The 27,866-nt window shown below is 42.0% G+C and overlaps 4 protein-coding genes across 5 annotated transcripts; 3 read left to right on the top strand and 1 right to left on the bottom strand.

Annotated features, from left to right (window-relative positions):
- Positions 1–253: 253 nt before the first annotated feature.
- On the top strand, positions 254–2,997 carry LOC129597300 (uncharacterized). 2 transcript variants are annotated; one of them, XM_055494897.1, is made up of 3 exons: positions 254–1,560; positions 1,796–1,905; positions 2,017–2,997. In XM_055494897.1, exons 1-3 carry the CDS (start codon positions 1,485–1,487, stop codon positions 2,776–2,778), a joined length of 948 nt encoding a protein of 315 aa, XP_055350872.1. In that variant the 5' UTR covers positions 254–1,484; the 3' UTR covers positions 2,779–2,997. The 2 variants fall into 2 exon arrangements, with proteins under 2 accessions (XP_055350872.1, XP_055350793.1); XM_055494818.1 differs by having other exon boundaries at positions 1,796–2,997.
- A 10,008-nt stretch (positions 2,998–13,005) lies between these two features.
- Positions 13,006–14,742, bottom strand: LOC129581061 (uncharacterized). The gene is made up of 4 exons (XM_055471925.1): positions 14,440–14,742; positions 14,227–14,358; positions 13,650–13,929; positions 13,006–13,570 (listed from the first exon to the last, which is right to left on the bottom strand). Exons 1-4 carry the CDS (start codon positions 14,551–14,553, stop codon positions 13,143–13,145), a joined length of 954 nt encoding a protein of 317 aa, XP_055327900.1. The 5' UTR covers positions 14,554–14,742; the 3' UTR covers positions 13,006–13,142.
- Positions 14,743–17,476: 2,734 nt separating this feature from the next.
- Positions 17,477–19,232, top strand: LOC129600574 (uncharacterized). Its single transcript, XM_055499156.1, has 2 exons — positions 17,477–17,714; positions 17,914–19,232. Exons 1-2 carry the CDS (start codon positions 17,669–17,671, stop codon positions 18,879–18,881), a joined length of 1,014 nt encoding a protein of 337 aa, XP_055355131.1. The 5' UTR covers positions 17,477–17,668; the 3' UTR covers positions 18,882–19,232.
- Positions 19,233–19,544: 312 nt separating this feature from the next.
- Positions 19,545–21,229, top strand: LOC129602158 (uncharacterized). Its single transcript, XM_055501161.1, has 2 exons — positions 19,545–19,784; positions 19,972–21,229. The coding sequence occupies exons 1-2, from the start codon at positions 19,709–19,711 to the stop codon at positions 20,943–20,945; spliced, it is 1,050 nt and encodes a 349-aa protein (XP_055357136.1). The 5' UTR covers positions 19,545–19,708; the 3' UTR covers positions 20,946–21,229.
- The last annotated feature ends 6,637 nt before the right edge of the window (positions 21,230–27,866 follow it).

Here is a 27,866-nt window from a genome sequence, read left to right as displayed (position 1 = left end):
ACACGAACTAAATATGGGGTTTAATGGACTAAAATGCGCAATCCGTTCTGATTGAATCTTTTTCCCACCGCGTCAAGCCAATCGCCTTGTGAACGGCTTCTGTTTGTACATCGCATTCTTGAAATCAGCATATTTCAGTTACCATGAAAACGGCATTCCCCTTCGAAAAAAGCAGTTTTGACCTTTGCCCGGCGTACCTCGGCACCCAACTGTACTTGGGTGCAGCTGATTACTCAACGTGTAGCAAAACCGATTCGCGGCTATATCCATTTCTTGGCCAAATTTATAGATTGCTAAATGTGATAGTCCGCTGACTTACTGCAGCTGTAGATAACGTTTATAGCTGCACTAAACCATTTAGCCAAGTTGATCAGTTCGCTCAAGACGTCGAAAAGGCTGAAGTCTGTCAGAATACTGCTCGTTCAACAATGTTGTGAATATAAGTCATGTAACCGATCGAATATAATATTTGGAACTTTATCAGGGCCAATACTCGGCCCATGCTCAAACTCGGACTTGGACTCGGACTTGGACTACTAAAACTTGGACTTGGACTTCACTTGGACTCTAAAACTTGGACTTCATTTGGACTCTAAAACTCGGACTTCACTTGGGCTCTAAAACTCGGACTTCACTTGGACTCTAAAACTCGGACCTTACTTGGACTCAAAAACTTGGACTTTATGACTTGGACTTGGAATTAGGCGTTTATTATGTTTCTCATGTCTTCTTACGTTCCTCCATGTTTTCTTAGGTTTCTTAGGTTTCTTAGGTGTCTTAGGTTTCTTTGGTGTTCTTAGTTTTTCAGCTCTTTTAGGTTTCTTAGGTTTCTTAGCTTTTTTAGCTTTCTTAGGTTTCTTATGTTTCTCAGGTTTCTTAGGTTTCTTAGGTTTCTTAGGTTTCTTAGTTTTCTTAGGTTTCTTAGGTTTCTTAAGTTTCTTAGATTTTTAAGGTTTCTTAGGTTTTTTAGGTGTTCTTAGGATTTTAGGTCTCTTAGGTTTCTTAGGTTCGTTAGGCTTCTTAGGTTCCTTAGGTTTCTCAGAATAACAAAGAATACCTAGATAACCTAGGAAATGTTAGTAACCTCAGAAACCTAAGAAAACCAAAGAAGGCTCAGAAACCTAAAAAACCTGAGAAACCTAAGAAACCTATGAAGACCAAAGAAATCAGAAAAACCTAAGAAAGCTACGAAACCTAAGAAACCTAAGAAACCTGAGAAAACATGAAGAAACGTAAGAAGACATGAGAAACGCCTACATCCAAGTCTAGGTCATAATGTCCGAGTTTTAGTGTCCAAGTGAAGTCCAATTTTTTGAGTCCAAGTGAAGTCCAAGTTTTAGAGTCCAAGCGAAGTCCGAGTTTTAGAGTCCAAGTGAAGTCCAAGTTTTGGAGTCCAAGTGAAGTCCAAGTCCAAGTTTTAGTAGTCCAAGTCCAAGTCCGAGCTTGAGCGCGGGCCATAATACTCGGTGCCGTCGGTAAACAAAATGCTGGTTAAAAACTCCAATATGAAAGCTTTGTGGTGCGGATTGTTCAATTTGTTTTTCATCCAAAGCAAGTTTGGTAAGACATTCAGTAGCCGATCATAGACAGTACGGCTTATAGTAAAATAATTATCCTGACCTCTGCCCGTTCTCAATCAAAATTGTTTTTATTCAAGTTACAAAGTTTGAGTAAGAGAATGTAAACTTCGAAGATGTGTTTACCAGTTTAAGCATATCTGCATTGTACATTATTAAGCATATCTGCATTATACATTGTACAGCTGCCTTTATTTTTGTCAAAACCCATTTTCCAGCTGCGCCGACATACACGGACTCAGGTTGCATCTCACAAAACTGGACTTTAAACCACAGCGTGGTTGCTCCTGTCGTGACCCCGTATCCTTTTCGAAGAGATTTGCTTACGGTGAGAGAATGCATCCTTTACTACAATCTGGAAGCTAAAGGAGCTATCTGCACGCTGGTCCTCGGCTTCAGTTCATGTGCATTAAATGACAAATCACCCCACCGATCCCAGATAATGAACACGTACGTGGAGATCCCGTGCCTCCACGAACCTCGTTCGTTAGTAGCCAAAACCACTCAAAAGGTGAGCGAAATCAGTCCGCAGCGCGCAGTTGCGCTGTATTTGACTGAGGTACCTGATAAAGAAGATTTGCTTACCGTTGACGTCGTCGGACCCATCCGCAACCAAACCGTACACATTGGCATGTCCGGCTGTTATTCGCCGAATACTACAGCCAGGGTATACGAACTGGGTACTATTCCTAACCTCCACAGTTTTTCCTTCTATCTGTGCGACGATCTAGCGATCCGCAAATTCGATTTCAGTGGAATGCCCCAATTGCGACAGATGGTGTTCACTTTATCCACAATAGCCACACTGGAGCCAGGCACCTTTGCAGATTTGCCTAACTTGCGTAGCTTGATTCTGGAGAGAAAATGGATCAAGGAGTTATTTAGCGCGAAGAATCCCAGCTCCACCAACGATTATTCTGCCAGTGTTAACGATCTCGACTACCTTTATAATCTGCATTGTGACTGCTCATTTGCCTGGTTGCGCCGTTTTCTGAAGAAGAAACCGTATTTGATCGATGCCAAAGATCCCGGTGAAGTGTTCAAAATTGGAAACTATTTCTCTGAAGCGATCACCAGAACTGGGAATGGTACGGATGTCTTCAGCGTGGATTGTTCGAGAAACGTGACACTGGAAAATATTTCGACAGGCAGCGAGTTTTCGTACAATGCATCTTGCCCCGATGATAATAATTATTGCTGATTCAGATTTTAATTAGTGCTTCACTTTGGAAATCAGTACTCTAGCGCATTTTAAGTGCAATATGTGCAAGCTAATAATACGAGTACATGCTATGAGAGATGACCCGGCACGTGACACTAGGTTCATGCGAACGCTGTGTAATTTTTACTTGCGCGCTCTCTTACACAGTTTTTTTTGCATCAAGCAACGACATTTTATTTAATATCCAAATGGGTTCCGCAAAAATTTCTGTCATATATCGTAAATACCGTTTATGCCATCATCATCCGTTTGGTGTGGTATGACTGAAATAAAATATCCCGAAACTTTAACGCAAAAACGGCGGGCCAAAGGTAAGTCGCTCAATTTGGACCGATGTCGTTAACATTTGGCACAAGCGTACGTAAATATAAAAATCGCTTTGATAAGAAACGAAGATGCTATAGTTTTCGTAATTCTATAAAAGCTTGCAAATTATTGATATTGATTTAGTATTAATTGAAACTTTAATAAAACTGTCGTTCAAAACTTTAATATGAAAACTGTCTTCCATATTTATGTACTTTTCTACGAAAATTCGACTATAGACAGCTCTTGAGGTTTGGCACCACTTCGTTTGCGGAAGTTGACGTGTGTGTAACAGTCCAAAACGCCCGGCCGTATCAGACGTCCGGCGGTCGTTTTGGCCGATAAACCGTCTGAAACCACCAATAGCTGCCAAAACGACCGCCGGAAATTTCGCCCTCCCATTTGCTTCGTTTTAAGCATTGAACTAAAATAATGAGTGTAATTTTCCACCTTGTCGTTTCTGCCTGAGTGCAGTTTCGTATTTGATTAATTCAGCTCGGGAGTAAAGTCGATTCCGGTCGTTTCGGACAGTTTAAGGGCCAGAACGACCGGCGGGCATCTGAGACGATCGGTCGTCCTGGACGGTTACAGACGTGCTCATTATTAATAAGTTAACTGCAGCTTCGGAAAGAACCGCTGGTTCGGCGCAGCGTTGTAGATTACTTATGCCAGGGCTTAGAAAGTTGTGCCAAATACAATGTAACACAAAAAGGGCTCACGTGAAGGTGAATGAGCTCATTTAAATAAGATGTATTACTTAGAAATTTTCACCCAGTTGCTCAGCTTCAGTGTCACCAAAGGCGGTTGGCGCAGCAGTACAGGAAAGTTGTTCGAAATAGGTTTGGTGCTTCAACTTTCCCTAACACACACAAAACGATGCTGTAGCCATAATTTGTTTCTCAAGCCTGTATATGCGGCCAATGTGTGCATAAAGGATTTAAGATGCTGCAGCCACAATCCGTATCACAAGCATGTATATGCGGCATGTACTGTATATGCATATACATGTACATACGGTTAAATCAGGCGCGGTACATAAGCACCATGTTTGGCCACAACGAAAAACTCGAGTCGGGTGACGGCAGCAAGTGTAAGCTTGTCCGGTAATTTCTGACGAATCAATACAGCGAAATACATAAATTTGCGTGTTACGCCAAATTTCACACTCCGGAGCGCCACTCCACACTGTTTAAACATGCAACTTGCATTTGGCTGGCAGGTAGCTTGGTACATCCCATTTAATTTTATGAGAAGAATAGTAGCTGCCTGTGGGAAGGTGGCTAGAAAATGGTCGGTGCAGTAAGCGGCAATCTAACTGCGGAGCGCATTTAGAAAATTTGATAAACGTAGTGAAGTGGCCACCGTTATAAGCGCAAACTTCTCGCTAGCTCTATCTTTACGTAAGAAATTACTGGACAAGCTTGTACAGGGAGCGCTTGCCTCCGCAGTTAAATTCCCCCTATATAATATAAGAAATGCAGTAGAGTAAAGCAGTATTGGCCGGATACAAGGAGGGTAGGCACATTCCGGGGTCTTGAATATACGCGGGACAAAACTAAGCTGTCTACCGTTTCACTGTTCTGCTCCCGTCACCCGCTGAACTGTGACGTTCTGGCTGTATTTATGGATAAATCCGGTGCTGTACGGGTGACGGCAGCTGGGAACGGCAGAATTACAGGGGAACGGTCGACAGCGTTTAGTTTTGCGCTTGATATCATATCATATTTTGCGTCTGTATCCCTGATATCATGTATCAAGGATGCAGGATACCGTGAGAACACAGTAACTGTTGTATATGTGGCTTCTGAATACGGTCGAACAAGCATGTTAACTTACTGGATATCTGCACGTATTTCAGCGCAGCATTATCGCAGTATTCTCACTGAATAACATGCGATATTCCGAAGAAATTTCATCAAATTTCGGAAAGTTTAAGAAAGTTAACGGGATCACGAATGATACACGGCTGATGCGATAAACAAAATTTATGTATACTGACGCTTTATTTCAGGAAACCATTATATCGGCACCCCCTTCCACCCACGTTTACCAAAGATACCCATTTCACACCCGCGTATTGCAGGCACCCATTGCATTAAAAGGACGATATCCTAATACCAACACTCACATGGCGTCCATTTAAGTGTTGTTCGATATAGTTTATGGCCCAAGTTTCTGTAAATGCTGCAGTATTTTGCAGGAAACTGCGGAACGTATTTACTGTATGCTTGACGGTAGTATTGGTAATACTGTCGCCTTTCCAGCTGACCAGTTAAAAGAATAGATACAGTATAATATTATTTTGAATAGATTTACGAACTTTATTCCGAATTTATGCTTTCCGCCTTAAAAGAAAATAAAAAACCATCCGATAATAAAGAAATCAAGCTTGCTGTAGCTATTCCAGTTCCTTTAACATCAGTGGAGCCGGCGCCTAGTGCGGGCCGTCCTGAGGATTTTTCTGTTCCTTAATATCATGTAAACACAGTACTATATGTTTAGTCACTTACGCTTCGAAGTCAACATTGAAAAATTGATCACACACCATTGTAATCTGGTTTAAAACAGTCATATTGGTGCACCTATAGCTTGGTCAAGTTTCCATTGATGTCACACCTAATGTTCACGAAGTAGCCGTAAGTACAATAACAAGCCAACTATTTTGCAGTGCCGACGAACCTATGGAAAACCTGACAGCATGTGCCGACATCTGCATAGAATCCCTGGACCATTGCGCCACAGTCGAAGCTACTGGAAACCGGTAATTCTGCCAGCACGGAATACGCCTGTCCTGTCACGGCACTGGCTGAAATGTCAATGACCTCCGCCGCTGACATGGCCGCTTTCAGGATGTCCCACACATATTTGTTCTCACCACTGGCCGCACAGATAACAGCCAAAAATATGGCCACGCGGATTGCCAATTATTAAAGGAATTTTATAACTGAGATAATTTGAAGACTGTGTTCAGACCGTCAAAGCGGAGATACTGAGGCTGACCGGTAAAATTCGGAATGCAAATCAGTAAATGCACATTGCAATCCAGCTAGAAGATCAGTAGTTTGTATACAAATTATGCAGCTTGTGATTATGGACAGGCGTTTTGTTTGTGTAACTTGAGTAATCATGTTCTGTAATCTGTAGTCAGAAGTAGCCTATGGTCGACTTCCTGGTCACGTGATCCATATTTTATGTAACGTGTAGCAGGAAGTCACCTTCCGGCTACTCCCTACTACATAGCTAGAGGTGTCCTACTACGCGTTGGCCGAAATAAAGCCAACGCCGCTGCGCTGATAGAATACATTGTTAGTCATCTACTCCAGTTGGGATGCCTAATAAAGAAGAACCTTCGGTTACATTGTTATCTCCAGCTGTCTCCAGTTTTCACTCAAAACGTTCATGTTGACTTCACCGTAATAAAAATCAAACGAACTATTCACATTATCTTTCATTATCAACATAGCTCATGGAATAGATGGACTACCTATTGACCGCTCAGTCGATAATGCCTGGGCTATAACCACGGTCAAAACTTTCGAGTAAAACCGGGCACTGTTTTGCAGTGCTACCGGAAGACGAACATGGCGACCATCCGGGACAGATGTCGAGAAATGTGGTCTCTGGTCCCTAGCTTTTCGCGATGATTCAAGACTTCTGGAGCGCCAGCAATTTAATTGAGCCATGTCTTCGGCCTGCAAAAAAGTCATTGCATTTAGCTTGACATTCAGGGCCGCTGAGAAATTTAAAAAAGCGGTTAATGCAACAAAGAGGAGAAAACAGGCAAAAGCTGATGCTAGACTTCATTTCGGAAATATTCGTGGGCAGGGCCGTAGCAGTATAGGCGCACTGGCGCGCGCCTATACCTCCTCGGCCAACTTTTGAATTAAATTTGTGCCCGAAACTGGCGCACAGGCGCACGGGCGCAAAATTTCTGGATTTTTCAAAGGGCGCAGCGGGCGCCACTGGCCGTGCGCCCGTGGCGCAGGGTAAACTTTGGCCGGATGTGCCTTGGTCTGGTGTACGGCGATCAAGAACTACAATAATTAAACTACTTATATTAATTAAAGTATTAAAGCGCGGGCTGTTTATACGGGCGCAACGGGCGCAGGCTTCGAAATTTAGGTCAAAGCTATGCGCAGGAGTTTTGTAGTTATAGGAAACTTTAGTACGTCAAATTTTGTAGTAATTTAGAAAAGTTGTACGAACCCCGATTGCACGTACGACGATCGTACATTATAATATATTAAGTACGGCATACAAAAATTGCCGGGATTGTGTGAATTACTGCACAGTGGTGTATCCATCCACATGTACCTAATTCCGTGAATCGGTGAAAAGTCAGTACTTTACAAAAGTCAGTACTTTAGGTAAAGTACTGCCAATACTTTATACCTCCCGCATGCCGTGAATCGGTGAAAGGTCAGTACTTTACATAAAGTCAGTACTTTATGTAAAGTACTGCCAATACTTTGTACCTCCCGCATGCCGTGAATCCGTGAATCGGTGAAAAGTCAGTACTTTACATAAAGTCAGTACTTTAGGTAAAGTACTGCCAATACTTTGTACCTCCCGCATGCCGTGAATCCGTGAATCGGTGAAAAGTCAGTACTTTACATAAAGTCAGTACTTTAGGTAAAGTACTGCCAATACTTTGTACCTCCCGCATCCCGTGAATCCGTGAAAGTACTGCATCCCGTGAATCCGTGAATCGGTGAAAGGTCAGTACTTTACATAAGGTCAGTACTTTATGTAAAGTACTGCCAATACTTGATACCCCTTGCATGCCGTGAATCCGTGAATCGGTGAATATGTGAATAGTCAGTACTTTATGTAAATTGCAGTGGTGTTATTGGCAATGGTGGAGTACTATTGGTGTTATTGTTTTCAGCAAAATTACTTTTTAATCTGTACTGACCACTCTGAAAATTAAACAGAACTGCTTCTCCTGAAGTCCAAAACTGAAACTGTTAAACTACAAGGGTGCCGCGCCAAGTTCGGGCCGTTCCATAAACTAAAATCAAAAACATTTGTGCACGTCGGTTTACTTTTCGTTTTGCGGTTTTCCAGTACAACTTTTTACTGTGAATCCAAAAATGATAAAGTTGAAATTTTGAAAAAAAAATGATAAAAATGATAAAGTTGAAATTTTGAAAAAAAAATGATAAAAATGATAAAGTTGAAAAGAAAACAAGCTGCCAACCGGCAAATATAGGAATGTTTTAGCAGTCACTTTCAGAGCGCTTATACCTGCCCTTCTAGAAAGTTTCCCAAAGAAAGTTTTTTCACGGAAATTTCTATAAAGTGTAGAGCGACCCTAAAGGTATATGATACGGGTCAACGAAAAGCATTGGCGTGATTGGTGGCCAAAAATAGTTTCGGTTGGTGCCGAAACGTGCTTAAGCGGGATAAAGTTATTGTTCAACGCTTACAGTTATTGAATGAGATTTTGCCTAAGATGAATGCATCCGACTTTTCGTGGTTCCCCTGCGAACGTGCAAAGTGCAACTCCCTTCATTGTCACTGCGCCAGTAAGAATATCGCCGAGGTCACGAATCCTTTGTTTAAACAGATCGATATTATACGTTTTTTTTCAAGATCTTTGATTGACAAACAGCCCACAATTATCAATTTCGAAAAATAGCATTAGCGTAATTATTAAACAAATTTTAAAAGCGGAAGGGTTATCACGAATCATGAGTCGAGCAGCATTTCTATGCACGTGGACGTGTGGTTCAACTGAAATCTCGCTGTAATTCAAACTACGCCATTAGCACGACAAACCGTAGTGCAAAAAATGCTGCTCAAACATACGGTGATCACACAATAATTGCACTATTAGTATTTTGTTGGCAGATGACCTTTAGCAATTTTTGAGGGAACTGCCCAAACTTGGAGCGTCACCCGTGTAGCACTTATTGCAAACGAAACTTTTACAAAATTAATATTACGGGTATCTTGCAACACCAGTTTTGGTTTTATTGAATACCGTAATTATCGAATTTGCACCCCTGGGGTGCAAATAGTTCGAAGGTCCTGGAGGAGGGGGCTTATTTCGGGGAGGGGACGTTATTTCGGGGGGTGCTACAATTTTTCAAACAGTATATGTTTCGGAGGGGGTCGTTATATTCAAACAACCGCGCGTCTGTTCTGTTGAAATTGAACGCAGTAGATATCGTTATTTGCAGTTTCACAACCTTGCAAACAGCATTCTGGAGAATAGAACCGCAATATTTTTGTGACCGTTTACTGTTTATTCATTAAATCATAACAATGATTATGAAGCAATTTCCGGTATTTCAATCATTTTGTGGCGCTTAACATTTAATAACGCCCCCCTGGGCGGTAAATTCGGGGGAGGCGCTATTTTTCAAACGAGTTGTGAAAAGGGGGGCTTATTACGGAGGGGGGCCTTATTGTGGGGCGAGGTGCAAATTCGATAATTACGGTAACTGAATTTCGTATTTGTATTACTTCAAAAGGTAATGGAAGAAAAAACAGGACATCGGCCCGAGGTAAATTTAAGAAATTTCCGTGTGCGGACACCCGAGCACCTGCACCTTCGTTCTCACTGTCAACAGCCATTCGACGCAACTGCAGGGAAATGGCTCAAAACTTTTTAAAAATTTGTTAAAGGGCAATTGATTAGCTTAAGGCGCCGTTTTAATGCTACGTAACGAAATTCTTGAATTTTCGACTACATCACCCTCTTTTATGGCATTTCTATCTCGATCACCACTCGTGTGGCCAATCATTTACCTATAAAGTAATATACTAACACGCTATGCGTAGAAAGCGTGTATTGCGTACGTACGTGCTGTGACGTACGTGTTATCTGTTCTGTTACGTACGATTGCTGTTCTTATCTAACGCATTTGATCACTAATTACATTAGCGATTCTCGTTGCATGTTCAGTGTGTTGCGGAGAGTGTTCAAGTCTTTGGTCTGTCGTGTGAGAAGAGTCTGAAGACTCAGAAGAGGTTAGCTTTTAATAGAATGTTGGTGTGACCTTCTGGTAGAAGTGCGTTCTGTTCTGTTGATTAAACATTTGGGAAGTTCCTGAGTGTTTGGGTTTCGGTAACTTTCGTTTGGCACATCCGCAGTACCTAGCGGAAGTAGTTTGTTTGTGTACGACCACTCATCGGAGTCCAGAGCGTATTCCCACTGTGCACTAACTTGCGCGCTGATAACACTATGTCGTCGTTCACACGTCAAAATATCTGCAGCACGGAGTCGATTGTTTTCATTATTCACTGCAATTATTTGAGTGATATGGCATCGGTATTGTTCAGACCAATTGCCGTTTTCAACATTTATTTGATATTGGTACTTTTTGTAACATGCTGAGCTTTAACGTTCGATAATGCCAAATGTATATACATACATATATTATAATATATAATGTATACATACATATATACATTATTTTTTATTTACATGTATGAAGTTATATATCGGGCTATTGCTGTATGCACATATATGCATTCATATATATATATATATATATACATATATATATATATATATATAATATATATATATATATATATATATATACATATATATATATATATATATATATGAACATTTTGAACAGCAATCAGGCGATTAAAATTCAGCATGTTTGCAAATAAAATAACTACAAATTTATTATAGTACATACTTAATACTTAAATAAATGTTACAAGCAACTGGCACTGCTATTGTTCTCAAGGTCACCTTGAAAGCTTTACCGAAGCCAGTTTTGCCGAAACCGGTATCGGTGGGACGGTTTTATAAATAATTTTGAGAAATGAAATGCATGTGAAGTACGTACGAGAACATAAATCCCTACTGCATTCCCGGTTCGCCAGGTAGCACTTTTTTGACGTGTGTTGTGCAGACCCGAGACGTGACGGCGACAGTATGTTTAAGTAGAGTTATCGCGCAGTGTTTGACGTTAATTGGTACGTCTGGAGTACTACGTAAAATTACAACGAAATGTTACAATTAAAACGCATCCGTCCTGGCTCCGTATTTTGACGGTGCTCAGCACATTTAATCCATGAATGCCTTTTTACGAAATCGAACCGGGATTAGAACGCAGCTGCACTTTGCAATACAAGAATGAGAATATTGTTTATGCCTAGACTTTTTTACTAGTCTAGTAGCTCAGTAGCCATTATTCCATCCAGTTGATGGCCTAAAACGTCGACTTTCGACGGAGAACATCCAAAGGTCACCACTAATCGCATGGGATCTTTCATGCCGCATCCCGCCGCCTTCCGTTGGTTTGCAGTGAAAGATAAGGGAGTGTTCTTTTTTGAATTAGCGACTAATTTGTTGATTTAATTAGAAAGCATTCAATTTTTTTATTTGAATTAATATGTGGATTTTTGTAGAAATTTAAAGCGTTGGTGGGCAAATCGAAGATTGTGGAGAGCAGACGCATGCCGGTAATGCTGCTAGCTGATCACTCTCTAGCCTTCGTGGATAAGGACCAAAATGGCGCGATTCCCGTGCAGCAGCACTAGGTATTCCCCTTCTTTTCCTTAGAATTTGGAAATTTAATTCTGCATTTAATGATAAGTATTTTATTTTTGAAAATGTGTTAACTGTATTTTTGCGCAGATACTAACAAAAATATCGTTGTTAATTTGTTACAAGAGAAAAAAAACTTGTTTAACAGTTGTAAGAGAATCTTCATTAAAAAGATGGGTCGATTAACCTTTTCGGTGTAAAAGTTCGCTAGATTTGGATTTCTGTGAGTTCGTAGTGAAGTCGTAGGGCAGTGGACTAAACAGGGTCATTTATATTGCTGCACAACAAATATGGTCGCTGTTAAAATTAATTTGGCATTCTGACGTTGATAAACAAGTAAAAACGTTTTCCTGTTTTTCTTCAGACTTACTTTGCAGCATTCGCTTTTTATGTCGGCAGTATTGGGTTATGTGTTTTTTTTTAAGAACTTGTCAGTTCAGTAAAAATTAATAAATATATTTCGGCCTACACGGAAAACTGTGCATTTGTTGTGTAAATTTTCGACTCTGTGCATTCTTTATATACAGATAAATCCATCAGGTTTAAAATCAGCCTCACAGCCGTAATACAGCAAGAACACTCATCACAATGCGCATACAACCGCACTCGCTGCAGTAAGTCGGAACCAAAAATTCGCCGTTGTAGCAGCGGTGGTACAATGGAAAATACTGTAGCCGCAGGATGATGTATTACCCCAGAGTCTGGTGTTTTAAACATAGAAACTCATTCGCATAATTATGTACTGTATGTAGTAGAAAAATCCCGATTTTGGATGCCTCCTACCATTACAGATTTTTGCGCAAATGCGCGTGCCAATATTAGCATCAGGCTGCGATGGGAGAACCCCCCGGCCCCCAGGGGCCAAACAAATTTCAGGGAAGGTAAAAAAAAAATTATACCATGCCAGCAATGCAATCAACTATCGTACGGTTCGTACCTACTTATCAACGGTCACAGGTTGCTATGTAACGTACGATGCACACTTGCACAGTAAAGCACCGCAGTACGAAACTCCTGCGCATAGCCACTTCGCGAAATTTATGGGCGCAGTGGGCTCAGATGGACCTTCGAAGCGGGCACAAATGGCGCAGCCAAATTGCGCCTACCCCATCCCACGGACCTCGCTACGGCCTTGTTCGTGGGCATAGCCAAAAATATTGTGCGAGGCGTTCTCAATAGCCACACCGTATTAGTAATAGTCAGTCGTTTGCCGTAACAGATGGGTTTATTATGTTAGCCACTTGTTATGCTACATTTGTACACTATGCTGGCCTTAACAAACTGCCACTTACAGGGCTGTTATTTCCTTTTCTAAAACTTTTGAACAACTTTTAGATGCTGGCAGAGTTTAACTTGACCATGCGCTTACTAGAGCGGCGCTTGCAATATACTCGTTCATTCCAACAGCACATGACGTTTCATTTAAATTCTATAATCAAATCTATTATCAATATTTTAAGGAAGCCATGGCACCCAATTAAAACATATGCGTATCGCTGCTGTAATAATTAAGCGGTTCTCAATAATGCGTAGGATAAATAGGCTGCTTCCACGCGGAGGGAATCGGCGCCCAGGGCGTAGTCGTATCGTTGGTCTCAACTTCCTCCAAGGTTGTAGGCACTGCGTATCCTTGTTCGATTATAACTTTCACCAACGGTAGTTTTTTGCATTTGGAGCATACGTTATACTTGTTGCAGTCATCCAGAACGCGTAATGCGGTGTTAAAGGCAGTTGCCGGAATAGGAGACAGCCCGTTCCAGGTTTCATGCCGGCCCGAGGACCAGTAAGCGATGTTGACTGTGTAATCACTGCCTGCCACCTTTTCAGTGGGCACCCCAGCGGTAATCTTTTGCAAACAGTTCCCCTTATCTACCACGATCATCAGCGCCGGTACGAAACAGCTCCCTTCGAGAATACTGTCGTTACCGTCGGGGCAATATGGTCGACCTGTCATACATACACGCACATTTAGTATTATTGGTGTTCTGGTTTTGCATAAAGGTCTAGAATATACAAACGCTGTCACCTGACACGTGATTCCCGACCGTTGGAACGGTAGTTGCAGTTATCTCACTTGGCACCTCATAAATCACCGTCACTTCGTCCTCTGCGGGGTCAGCTGGGGGATCCGTCACTGGCAGGGAGACTCTTTTGCAAGTACGCAAAAAACGCCGTAGTGATAGCCGTTCGTCCTGGCAAAGGGCTTCCATGGCAACATTCAGGCAACACCTGCACTGGTCTCCCGTTGTGCACTGGATGTCCCTGGGAGTTTCATTGCACTGGACTGGTTCTTCTCGGGTCTGGCACTGAATAGTTAAGAAAAAACACGCGAATTATTGTGCTGCGAAGCCAGAATGAGGTGTTTAACGCGAAGTACAGATAGGTTGCAATTTTTCAAAATTATTTCCCAAATTAGCATGGTTATGGCGTGCTTTTCTTGTATATAATGCAATGATTTTGTAATGCAAACATTTTCGTCAACAAGGGATGTATTATGCTAGAGACATAGTGTAGTCCAAAAGACTGCCGCGTCGGCAGATTGCCCGCTCCGACAAAGGGACCGAGGTGCTAGCCGCCTCGCCGCGATACGTGGCAGAACTTACTGTGTAATGGACTTGATACTTGACGTTATCCGGGCTTCCTTTAGTAATTAGCGTGGTCACCGGCTCACTGCATCGTGCGCCACGGAGATCGGTAATCTTTTTGTACGTTTCGTTAGTAGGAGAGCTATCGCACTGTAGGAAGGTAATCGGGCCAATAAACCGTTCAAAGTAGAAAAACTTCTAATGGCATTTCTAGTGGTAAGAGATGCTTACCTCGAAGATGTATTCGATTGGTGGAGCAGTATAAGCAGTTACTGTCCAGTCACGCAAGAACCAGCCGTTCAGCGCGATAGCAAAGATCACAGCAACAGCTTTAAATGCTGCCATTCGGTGCTTAACAAGCGTCGCACTACTGTATAAAATAGCTCGGGAGAAACTTGAAATGCCGTACTATGGAGACTCGACAAACATAAAGATGTACAGATCTGTATACTGGTTTGCAGTACTCTGGAAGTTTGCTTAAATATCGGAAGGAACAGAAGTGGTTTTGTCTGCGTGATGCGCCAATTCAGCAACCGGCACAATAATCACGGCCGGTTTTTTGGTAATTTGTCATGTACATAAGGTACGAAGATAAGCCGAAACCTGGAGTAAGGAAGTCACTTGAGTGGCTGATCATATTTTTTGCTAGAATTCTGATCGTTTTTGTCAGTATTGTGGCTGTTTTGCAGCGAACGGCACTCGAAAATTTACTTGCGTGTGCAACATTATGCACACTTGCAGTAACACGGTACCAGAAATCAACAGGCTTTCGGCTCGACTTGATTATTATGCCCACTTCAGATTGACGAAATCTGTACGTTTCAGGTTCTTGAAGCTGGATGACGTTCAGGTTGGTTTGAATTTTGTACCATTAGATTTTTACAAGAAACATTTGTACCAGAAAACACCTACGCGTTTCTTGTGATTTGTGGTGCGTTCAATCAAATCAATTGCGATTAGTTAATTTTTGTAAGCATACGTATGTTTTCTTAACGAGAGCAAGTAAAATCCGCCAGCGTAAAAAAAATTTATTCTGGTGTTTACCGGGTGGCTGAACAAAATGGCGGTCTGTTTTGCCGGAGTGTGCCGGGTTCGTCCGGTGCCTGATTGTCGTGATTGACATCGTTTTAGTTTTATTCGACAGAGCAGTGTCTACAGCAAATGACAGTTAAATTAAACCGACATTATACAAAGGTTTGAGTTTTTTATTGATTGTTTTGAAAAAGTAGGTGGGGTTGCCGATTGGGCAGGAAACGAAAATTTGAATTTACCCTTTTCTCAACAAAAAACTGCTACTTTTCGTTTAAGGAAATTAATGTAGCCCGTGTTACTCTGTCTGGCAGAGCGATTGCTTCTAGGTTTTTTTTGCTGTAGGAAACAGGAACATTCTCGCAACTGTGTCCGCACGAGTAATTGTCGTGAAATCCGCAAGTAGAGTTTTCGAAAGCAAATTCCTGACCACTGTTTAAAGAGATTATATGGTTTAGCATTATTTCTGCAAGGGCAGTATGTGGGCCACTTGTAAAATACAAACCGGCATTTTTTGCTGCAACCAGTCATCCAGCCGAAAATTTTAACGAAAATGCTTAAACAAATCAATTAAATAACCGGCATTTTTTGGAAAAGTTGAAAAATGCGCTGGCGAATAACTCGTCCAGCGCACGCAGCTGTCCAGGACTTTTTCAGTGCTAAAAACGATACGTATTTCTCTAGACGAAAATGTTGAAATTGTTCGAAAAGCCAGCACGGAAAGAAATGCGACGGAAAAATTCTACATAACTTCTGCGAGCTGGCCAGAATATATTTCGAGACGACTTTTGTTGCCGCCATTTAAAACGGACAGCTTTAAATTTTTTTGAAAATAATTAGCTGTTTTTAATTGCCTATGAAATCGTCTATCCAACGAGTGTAAGTAGGTTGCAGTGGGGCAAGCGGTTTGCGAGAAACAAACTAAACACGTAGCCCGCCATTTTGTTCAGGTACCAGGCAATTTGATGAAGTGATATATTCCGCCCGGCCACAGCATTTTGTAAAACAGCCAAGACTATCTGGCCGAGTTTCCTAATATTTGGCACTGGTTTTCAATTGGCACACTGGTGTATCCGTTTTTTTTTTCTGGTAACAAAAATGAAAAAAAAATCAGGGCCAGAGAATTTACTACTACCATGCTCATATTTACGAAGATGCGCATGGGAAAAAGCATAATGAATTGTCCGCGTTCACGTTTGTTGATAGCTAAATGAAAAATAAATCGCAATCGAATGAATGTAAATCGCTAAATTTAAGAACTGATAGCGTGAGCGCATGCGCTTGAAGGCACATAGCAGCGTGAAGGGTTCAGTCTGAGCAAAGCCTAAAAGCTGTTAACAGATCGCGAAGTGAAGCATCACACCAATCAGGCGCAAGTATGTCCTCTGCTGGCACGTTAAAGGGCACACCAACAACCCGCTGACGACCATCATGTTGAGTCGTTGACCGACAACTGCTGGCGACGTTTTGCTGACCCACTAAATAAAATTGGTGACCCGAAAGTTTGTTGAAACGACATTTCGCTGAACGAATTCTCCCTTAACGACTTTTTGTGAACACCGACGACATGCTAGCGATATGTTGCTGACGTGAAAAGCCCAAGAAACCTAAGAAATCTAAGAAACCTAAAAAACTTAAAAAACCTATGAAAACAAAGAAACGCAAGAGAAACCCAGGAAACCTAATAAACCCAAGAAAAACAACGAGAAGTTAGAAAAACTTAAAAATCAGCGCATTGAACCGAAAAGCAAGTTGTCGGTCAGCAAAAATGTTTCGACAAAACATCGGTCAACAGTTTGCACAGAAGGAAACTGTAGGTCAACAATTTATCGGTCAACCAGTTGTGTAAGTCAGTAACATGTCGGTCAGCAAATTGTCGGGCAGCGAATTGGGTACTAGGTCGGTTGATTGACGTGCTTCCACTATAAAGAGGGGGCTTCTTGGAAAATGGTCGATTCGACACAGCCACTAACCTATTATTAATTCAAAAAAGCTCTAAGCTGAATGAGCAGCTCCACTCTCGCCCGGATAATTAACGAGTTATAAACTCAAAAAGCCTGTAATTGTCAATATATGTCCTGGGTGCTTTTACTGGTGAACTATATCAGATAGAAGTACGCGGTTAAATGATAGATGGCATAATGTGATAGTCCGCTCACTCAGTGCACCGTGTACATTGAGTGAAAGGACTATCACATTATGTGTGCATTGCACACAGAAAAATTAGTGCTGCCGAGTGTTGGGTACCTTATTTTCAGTCTGCCTGCTCGGTTCGCTGGGGATATCCATGTCGACATTTGTCTTGCGGGCAAAATACTGTTGGTTCGGCAACATTTTGATAATAATCGATGGACTATTACATATGAAACTTTGTTTAATACGGAAAATATTTGGTACCGCTTATGTAATAAACGCTGATTAATGCTGCAACATGCAATCAATAGGGTGCGGATTATTTGTTTTGTTCTGTATCGGAAGTAAGTTTGGTAAACCATACCGACCAGCTGTGTCTGGGGTAGGGCTATTGCCGGGAAGTGTCTATAATTAAGCGACACCGTTCAGAGTAAACTGTTTTTTATTCGAATAGCAAAGTTTTAAAAATATGCCGTCACAAATCTCTCTTCATACAGAATACGAAACGATCGTCACACTTCTCATCGGTTTTAAAATTTTTAGGTGCGCCGGCGCACGCGGACTCTGATTGTACATCATACAACCTAACTTACATAGCTCCGTCGGTAGTCTCGCCATATCGTTTCGCAGTGCATTTGCTTACGGTGAAAGAATGCATCCTTTACTTCAACCTTGCAGCCAATGGATCTATGTGCCAGCTAATCCCCGGCTCCAATTTATGTACAGTAAATGACAAAACGCCACGCGGACGTGTGATGCTGAACACGTACGTGGAGATCGCATGCATATACAAACCTCGTGCGTTAGTAATTAAAACCACCAAACGGGTGAGCCAGATCAGTCCGCAGCGTGCAGTAGTTCTGGACTTGTTAGAAATTCCTGGCAAAGAGGATCTGATTACCGTTGCCGTTGTCGAACCAATCCGCAACCAAACTGTAGGCCTGACCGTTACTGGATGTTACGCGCCGAATACTACGTCCCGAATACATAACCTGGGTACTATTCCTGCACTTCACAGTATTGGTCTCCATGGCTGCCGTGATCTAGCGATCCAGAAATCGGATTTCGATCGAGTGCCGCAACTTCGTCAGGTTGTGTTTGATTTATCCACGACAGACACACTGGAGCCAGGCACGTTCACGGATTTGCCTCACTTACGCAACTTGGTATTGGAGAAAAAACTGATCTTGGCGCTGATTAGTGCAAAAAATCCTAACCGAACCAGCAATTTTTCCAACGATCGCTATATCGACTATGTTTATACTCTGCACTGTGACTGCTCGTTTGCCTGGTTGCGCCGTTTTTTTAAGCAGAATCGATATTTGATTGAAGGAAAGGAACCCGGCGAAGTGTTCAGAATCGGAAGCTATTTCTCCGAAGCTGTCAGGAAGACTGGGAATGGTACGGATGTCTTCAGTGTGGATTGCTCCAAGAAGGTGACATTGGAAAACATTTGGGCAGGCAATGAGTTTTCGTACAATACATCATGCTCTAATGAAATGATATGCTAATCCAAATTATAATTTCCTAGCTTTGCTTCGGAAATTATTACAGGACGCTGGCGCATTTGAAATGATACATGTGCAAAATCATTCTACAGTAAATAGATTTTATCACCTTCACTTTTTATGACGTTATTTTTGCTTCCTTATTTGGCGTCATTTCATACATACTTTCGTAACGAACAGAAAGACAATTTTTAGTTTCGTTTAAATTAGAGATAATCCGCATGGCTCCGGTTAATAGCCTGTGATCGTTGTCTTGTCAGGAGACAGTTTGCATTCCTTTGTACAGCACATTTTTCTGCATTCCCTGTTTATGTTGTCGACCTTTTTACCAGGACAAGAACTGAGTGAGCGGCCTTCAAAGTCGTCATTCACATCTCGTAGCAACATAAAAAGTAACTGCCGGACACTCGTAAGTTTTCACAAACTGCCGTCCGCACGCGGTCGCCCTGTCGCATACACTCAATTCGGCATAGCTGTCGCTGCAATTTTTGTTACTGCCACTTGGTGCTGTTTATCCAGCCAACTTGTCTCGTCGTCGTATCCGAGATAATTATACCCGATTGTGCGGCAAAGTGAAAGATGGGTAAATGTGATAGTCCGTTCTGTTATTGTGCTGTAGGCAAAGAAAAGCAGCCAGGTGTTGGTTAACTGGGTAAAACTGCCAAAGTGTTCGCTTCGTCGAGAACGCCGAAGGCTAGATTTAGCTTGCGAGTACAAGCTTACTTCTGTTTCGGCATTGTTGTGATAATAGTCGATGGATCTGAACACAGTTTAACACATGAAACTTCTTCGTCGATTATCGTTCGTTGCCGCCGGTGAATGCATGTAAAATGCAAGTTAGAGACTGCAACATGAAAGCAGTTCAATGTGGATTGCTTGTTTTTTTCTGCATCCGAAACAAACTTGGTAAGACGAGTATTGTATTCGTACAACTTAAAATGCTTTGATTGGAAACATAAACCTTTAAGGAAAGTTCCCTTTGTTGTACCGTAGGTACAAAAATCTCTTCGAAATTACTCTTTTAAATCTCTGTACATTGTTTGTACCAAGGATAAGTGACCGCTGTTTTTCTTTTAATTTCCAACATTTCCAGCTTTGTGGGCATTTGCGGACTCTGGTTGCACCTCACCAAATGTAACTTCAACCCACAATGTGACACCTGCAGTAGTGGCGCAATATCCTTTTCGGAGAGATTTGCTAACGGTGAGAGAATGCATCACCTACGACAACCTTGAAGCGGAAGATGCTATTTGTGCGCTGATTCCCCACTCCGATTACTGCATAATAAATGATGAAACCCCTCGCAGACTCATGATGCTGAACACGTACGTGGAGATCGCATGTCTCTACAAACCTCGTTCGTTAGTAATTAAAACCATCAAACGGGTGAGGGAGATCAGTCCGCGGCGCGCAGTAGTGCTGGATTTATTTGAGTTCCCCCTTAAAGAGAATTTGATTACCGTTACTGTCGTTGAACCTATCCGCAACCACACGATAGGCTTGACCGTTACGGGATGTTATGCGCCGAATACTACTTCCAGGATACATACACTGGGTACAATTCCTAACCTCCACAGTTTAGCTATTTATAGCTGCCGACATCTAGATATTCAGAAATCCGATTTCAGTCGTCTGCCGCAACTTCGCCAGATTGTGTTCGATTTATCCAGCATCGACACTTTGGAGCCCGACACCTTCACGGATTTGCCCCACTTGCGCACCTTGGTCCTGGAGAAAAATTTGATCTTGGCATTCTTTAGTCCAAAAAATCGTAGCCAAGCCTACTATTCTGTCGTAACTGGTTATCTCGACTATCTACAGAAACTGCACTGTGACTGCTCATCTGCCTGGTTACGCAGTTTTCTGAAACAGAAAAGATATTTGATCGAAGAAAAGGAACCCGGCGAAGTGTTCAGAATCGGAAGCTATTTCTCCGAAGCTGTCAAGCGGACTGGGAATCGCACGGATGTCTTCAGCGTGGATTGTTCTAAAAACCTGACGTTGGAAAATATTTCGACTGGCAACGAGTTCTCGTACAATGTATCTTGTCCCGATGATTACCGCTAATTCAAACTTAAATTCCACGCTTTGCTTGGGCAGTCTATACACTGATGGATTTTAAGTGCGCTACATGCAAGCTCATTACAGTACTCGTTAGTACGCGTGATGCTTATAAGGGGAGATGATCCGGCATATGGCTTAATGATCATACGCAAACTGCTAAATGTTTACTTGCATGCTCTCTTACAGGCTTGTTTTGCACCGCTTTAAGCTTCGCCATTTTTTTCTATATCAACGTGAGTTTCTCAAAATCGATTTAAAATAAGACAGAAACCGTTTGTGCCCGTAAAATCGGGTCGGTAAGATATACAGTAGCTGAAATAACATACCGGCTTTTTGCCAGATTACTTACACAAAAACTTATTACTTACTTAAGATTACTTACTTTTTATTTTATTCTTAACATGTTGCCACCGTCAATAATTTGTTTTTTGTGCAACTAGCTTTGCTATTCGTACCTTATAAATTATGACATTCTAGCTGAGCATTATATATACCGCTTTATGTACCTATTATAAGTATCTATATATTTGTAATATATCGCTTCACTACTACTATAGGTTAAGGGCAGAGGTTCACGTACGCGGCAAAATCGAACATGATGGCCAGTTTGTTTCCGAGATATTAAATGCTTTCACAGTATCCCAGCTACCTGGTCTGCATTAGCACTTTGTTAATAGTTCGAGAAGGTTGCGTGGCTTGCCAAATTATTGACGGGCAGAACGATTCTGATCATAAGGATTCTCGCAAAAAATAAATAGCTGTGCTTTAGTGGTTCACCTTAACTTTTAATAAAAAGCATAGTCGAAAAGAAATTCACTTGTGCACACGTGTTCTCTATGAGTGGACATGATCAGATGAAGTAATCAATTCAGAATGGAAGGAAATCGCGAGAACGCCACAGCTTCTGTAACGAAAGAGGTGCCTTTTACGGTTTCATTTGCACTGTCATTTTTTCAGAAGTGTTGCATGGTGGGTTTAATACACAGCGACAGAAACTGATTTGTACGGCTAATTTTATCGCTGTAAAAAAAACTTGTAAGACTTTTAATGTCGTTAAGCGCATGATAAAAGTAAGAAAACGATGACAGCTTCCGCTCTGCTCTGGTCGCTCTCGTAGATATAGGCCGTAATACGGTAGAACTGGCTTGCATTGTACAGTGTTTAATAACTCCACTGCCTGCCCAATCTCGTGAAGTCTGTTTGGTACCTTCTTTGTCTTACAGCGACCGCACACTCACCCTTGATAACAACTGGGACATGGTCTGCTGCATTTATGCAGGCATCCAGCTTGTTGATCGCTGTATAATCAAATGTATCACACGTCCGGATGGTCGTTTTTGAAACAGCGCTTCAGCATTGCCGTTGTTCGTGGTAATGCGGCGGCAGTTTTGGGCACTTTGCCGCGTGTTAAACAGTTCAATAACGCTAATGATGGTATTGGATGTTTTGGTAGTACCTAATTTTGTAGCAGTAGTGTCTGGTTAATACTGTCATAATTATGAATCGAAATAAAGAAGAAGCATAAATGTATCACTATGATAACGTAAAATTTGATTTTGAAGTTTCATCAAAATTATTATGTTTTCCGACTCTTAGTTCAGTATCATCCGGCTGCTTGCACTGACATAATACGGAGATCCTTTGAAAAATTTATGACAGACTACAATTATCGCGATGCCCTCGCTGTTGCAGACAATCTGTTGATAAAAATTATGTTTGGCTGGCGTTGTTATTCTTATTGAACTCACCTGCATTCGGTGGTAACAGTGTTTTTTTTATAGAATCGAAGCATTCATTCGTTTTACATTTACACAGTCGGCTATTTGAAAATAATATACAGTATATATGTGAAGCGCTGTTATATAATATAGCGAATTTATCAGTACTCAGTAATTCAGCAATTTTGTTTGCCAAAGTCATCGTGTGCTGGTTATATGACTACAAGCTCTCTTCGTATTTCGCAACGCAAGAGGATAACAGGAAAAGATATTAAGTGCTGCAAGAAAACCCAGCAGCACAAAAAACCGTTATTCTGGTAAATTCCCAATAAACCATCCAACTAAGCAATAGGAAGAGACTAAATAGGGAGTAGGTCATTTCTGCAAGCAAACCAATATGGACAAATGCTACTGACCAGGGACGCGTCACCGCTCCCCCCCCCTCTCAGAAAATATAATTTTTTGCAGGATGACAGAGGAACAATAGGGCATACCTAAAAAAATAATTTCATCTTCCATGGTCAGTAGGGCGTGGCCAAACAAAATTTAAAAGTTAAAGATACGCTATGTTATGAGAAAGATTCTATGAAAGAATCTGAGTATAACGAGGTCTGATGGTTGTCCTGCACTCAGCCTATGAATGGAGCAAAGACGGATGCCGGATCTCAAGGTTTTACCGGCAACAGACCAACACGTCCGTGCTGGGCATGGAATGAAGGTCGTTGCTACAACGGAGAAGAAGATTGTACGTACTACAAGCACGTGTGTGGCACCTGTCTCCGCAAAGGTCACACTTGGTACGACTGCTCGGGCGGTCAGGAAGGAAACGGACGCGGAGGCCGCAACGGCGTTTGAATCTGGGGCTGGATCCGGATGTTTGTTATCAAGCATTGATAATGGTACTGACAAACTGTTTTTGATGAATGATGTTTTTATTTCTGCTTCTAATACTATTGTTTCTGGAAATAGTATTGGTGTTTCAAATGATTTGACAGCTAACGTTATTAATGGTTCGCATCATTGTAATAACTTAAGTGACAGAAGCTCAGGGAGTGGTAGCGAGAATATTAAATATGGTTGTGATTACGCAAGCCTGTGTGCAAGCGATGAAGTTATTAAATGTAGTCCGCTTTCACGAAAGCTTAATGAATGGAAAAATTGCTTGGCAAATGATTGTGACAAAGAGTTTATTCTTGATGGTATTGCTAACGGTTTTCGGTTGATCGAAGATGGTATCACGGTTCAGCCGGCAGAATGTGAAAATTATGAAAGTGCTCTATCACCGGCAAATAAGCCTTATTTAGACGAAATTTTTCGCGATGAGTTGAGATCCGGAAAAATAACCCGGCAGTCAATGAAACCGATAAGGGTGCACGCAATCGGGGCCGTGCCAAAGAAAGACACGGATGTACCACGTCCTATTACTGATTGTAGTAGGCCGTTCTGCGACTCGCTAAACTCTTACATGACCCCGGAACAATTCTCCTTTGCTAGCGTTGACGACGCGGTTTCGCTCAGCCGGTACGGTTGTTTCTATTGTATCGTTGATATAAAAAACGCGTACCGGCAAGTGCCGGTTTTTCCGGCGCACAGACAACTCCAAGGTTTTAAGTGGCTACTTGACGGACATTATTCATACTTTATCGACAATTGTTTATGTTTTGGTCTGGCATGTGGCCCAGCAATATTTCACCGCATTTCATGCGCGTTAGCGCGAGTTGCTCGTGCTATGGGTTTAATTGTTATTCCTTACTTAGACGATTTTTTAATTATTAAGTGGTCAGCGGAAGAATGTGCCGCAGCGCAAAACAAAATAATTGAGTTGTTAATAAATTTGGGATTTCCAGTAAACTGGAAAAAGGTCATTCTGCCGACCCAGCGTGTGCAGTTGTTGGGTTTAATTTTAGATTCCAAACTGCAAACGGTAGAACTTCCGCAAGATAAAGTTGAGAGGATCGTCAGTACGTGCAAACTGTTCTTGAAACGCGAAAAGGTAACAAAGAAAGAACTGCAGCAGTTGGTTGGTCACTTGCGTTTCGCGTCACGAGCAGTGCGAGGTGCGCGTACGTTTTCCCGTTTGTTTATTGATTTCATGAACGCGTTGAAAGAAAGTCATCACAGGGCAAGGGTAACTGCTATTATAAAATACGAACTGCTCTGGTGGATAGTGGTTGCCCCGAAATTGAACGGGATTTGTCCCCCGACGTTTGGAAATGTACGGCGTCGAGTTTTCATCAATACCGATGCGTCGTTAGTCGGTTTCGGTGCAGTAATGGGGAATAGTTATGTAGCAGGCGCTTGGTCTAGCGGTGTTGCTCCTGTAGACAAGTCACTACTACCGACTTGGCTGCCAACACCAGCGGTTCATAAAGCTTTACTACAGAACATTAATTTTCTTGAATTAGTGGCAGCCTGTGTCGCCATTTTGGTATGGTGTCATTATTCTTTATTCCGTGGCTGTGAGGTGGTTATTGTAAGCGACAATGCTTCTACTGTAAGTTTCATCAATCGGGGCACTACTGCAAACAGTCAGGCCTTGAAGTGGTTAAAATTGGTTTTTTATGCGTCCTGTGATTTTAATTTTGTAGTCTCTGGAAGACACGTAGCAGGTGTGAATAATATTATGGCAGACGCTCTTAGTAGGTTGTCCGAAGGAGAGGCACAGTCCAAACGGTTTATTAGTTTGTTTGGTTCAGCCGAAAGTCACGTAAAGGTTTTCAAAGAGTGTTTTTTCAGGTATCCAAATGATGAATCTTCGCGCAACATTGAAGCGATTACAGCTTTCCGCCTTTGCACCGAAATCGCTAAAGACGCGCAGTGTGCAATGGGAGAGATTTCAGACGTTCTGTAAAAGGTTTAAGTTAGTAGCGGTGCCAGCTGAACCGAATACTTTGGCGTTGTATGTTGCGCACTTATCAAGATCAATGGAATATTCATCGGTGGTTAATTATCTTTCGGCGGTTGCCAGCCTGCACAATAATTTTGGTCATCCAGCCCCAGAAATACAGCACCACTCAGTTCAACGGGCGCTGACGGGTTTGAAAAGGTTGCGTTTGGAAGCACCAAACCGCAAAGCTGGCATTAAGGTTGAGGTTTTGGTTTCTGTGCACGCACACTTATGGTTACTTCCGGTTAATTGCAGAGCATCGTTTTGGTGTGCTTGTGTTCTCGCCTTCTTTACATTGCTTCGAAGAAGCAACTTGTTTTGGGCAAAAGGTAACACTTCATATATTCGTTATGGTTCAGTGAGATTGTCCGGCACGGTACTGATGGTGACGGTCCCACTTTTAAAGACTGACAAGTTTATTGGAAAGAGCACAACTGTGCCAGTTAAAAGTGTTCGGGACTCAGTGCTATGCCCAGTTCAGGCCTTCCTCTCATTACGCGCACAAGGAGGTATGTCGCCAACAGATCCATTGTTGTCATTCAAAAATAATAACGGGCAGCTAGTACCACTAACTGCACAAAGATTTACTGAATTTTTGCGGAAAATTCTAAAATATTTAGATTTGCCAAGTGAGGAATTTTCACCTCATTCATTTCGAAGGGGTGGGGCAACATTCGCCATGCTCAGTGGGACTTCGGTCGACGAATTAAAAGCGCAGGGCGGTTGGCGCAGTGGTTGTTTCGAAAAGTATGTGCAGCGTGACGAAGTGCTGAAGGAACAGTTTACGGCCAAAGTTTCGGGTGGTATTAAAGCATCAGTTCGAAAGTAAAACTTTAGGTGGTGCTTTTCTTTTGGGTTGTTTGGGCATTTGAAAAGAATGTTTTTGTTGTTCTACCACTTGACGTTGTGCATCTTACTGTTGTTGATGCTTTGTGTTCACCCTTTTTGTTGCCATGAATGACACGTAAGACCCGGCGCACGGACATCGCGCCCTAATTAATAAACCCATGGCGAAAGACGAACCCGTTTCCCTTGCGTCCCATAGGCCGTAGTTATGAGAAAGATTCTATGAAAGAATCTGAGTATAACGAGGTCTGATGGTTGTCCTGCACTCAGCCTATGAATGGAGCAAAGACGGATGCCGGATCTCAAGCAGGACGGAGCAAGACCTATTTAAGTGCTTTACGTTAAAACGTTACTTCCAGTCTGTGAAAAATTTTTTTTTGTCGTTCTTCCCTAGCCCGCCCACCCTGTTTTTTCGTTTTTTCTTCGAGGGCATTTGAAAAGAATGTTTTTGTTGTTCTACCACTTGACGTTGTGCATCTTACTGTTGTTGATGCTTTGTGTTCACCCTTTTTGTTGCCATGAATGACACGTAAGACCCGGCGCACGGACATCGCGCCCTAATTAATAAACCCATGGCGAAAGACGAACCCGTTTCCCTTGCGTCCCATAGGCCGTAGTTATAGCCTATACATGTGACCAAGGCATTGCTTCGGATTTTAAGTGCCCGATTCAGTAATACAACCAGTTTATACGCTATCGTACGAGGCTTACGCGAGCTCAATATTTTATATTTACCCGCTTCCAAAACCAGCTTGTTACTTGTAAATGGCAGTGAAGTATATTTTTAGAGATAGATCTGTAGGTCTATACAATCAGAATGCATGGTTGGAACCTCGCACAATATAGCGTATGAAATGCCTCGTATTAAATCGTTCGAAGCAATGCACAGGCTACAGCATAGCGTATGCAACTTTTTAATTTTGTTCGGCCACTCGCTGTTGACCATGGCAGATGAAATTATTTTTTAGGTATGCCCTATAGTTACTCTGTCATCCTGCAAAAAATGAAATTTTTCTGAGAGGGGGGCCGGTGACGCGCCCCTGGTGAATGGCAATGAGTGCACATCGTTCTCCGTCTCATTCCAGCTGAATATTGTAACCTGTACGGCGATAAGAAGCTCCCATTTTAAGCACTGTAGTTTACGAAGCAAAAGTATTTTTTGCAACAACAGGAAAAAAAGGGATCAAAATTTATAAGCAAATGCCCCAGTTATCAGTAAAATATTAAATATGAACGAGGGCAGTGTAATCATATTGTTGGGCTGCGCTATAAGGTCGTCTAAACAAAATAAGTAATTAGTGATAAATCCTGTTTCACTACAGTAAAAAATAATAAAATTATGCTGCATGCGAAGGAATTGTTACTTGTAAGACGTAGTAAGACCTCGTACGCGCTAAAAACGTTTGGCGAATTATTTAGGTGTACACGACCGGATCAGTTTCATCAGTCCAACAGCACAAGCATTTCGAACCG

This window comes from Paramacrobiotus metropolitanus, unplaced genomic scaffold (assembly GCF_019649055.1).
Source record: "Paramacrobiotus metropolitanus isolate TYO unplaced genomic scaffold, Prichtersi_v1.0 Parri_scaffold0000001, whole genome shotgun sequence".
Classification (NCBI taxonomy): Eukaryota; Metazoa; Tardigrada; class Eutardigrada; order Parachela; family Macrobiotidae; genus Paramacrobiotus; species Paramacrobiotus metropolitanus.
Note: the sequence above shows the minus strand (reverse complement) of the source record. Positions and strands in the feature narration are given on the sequence as shown.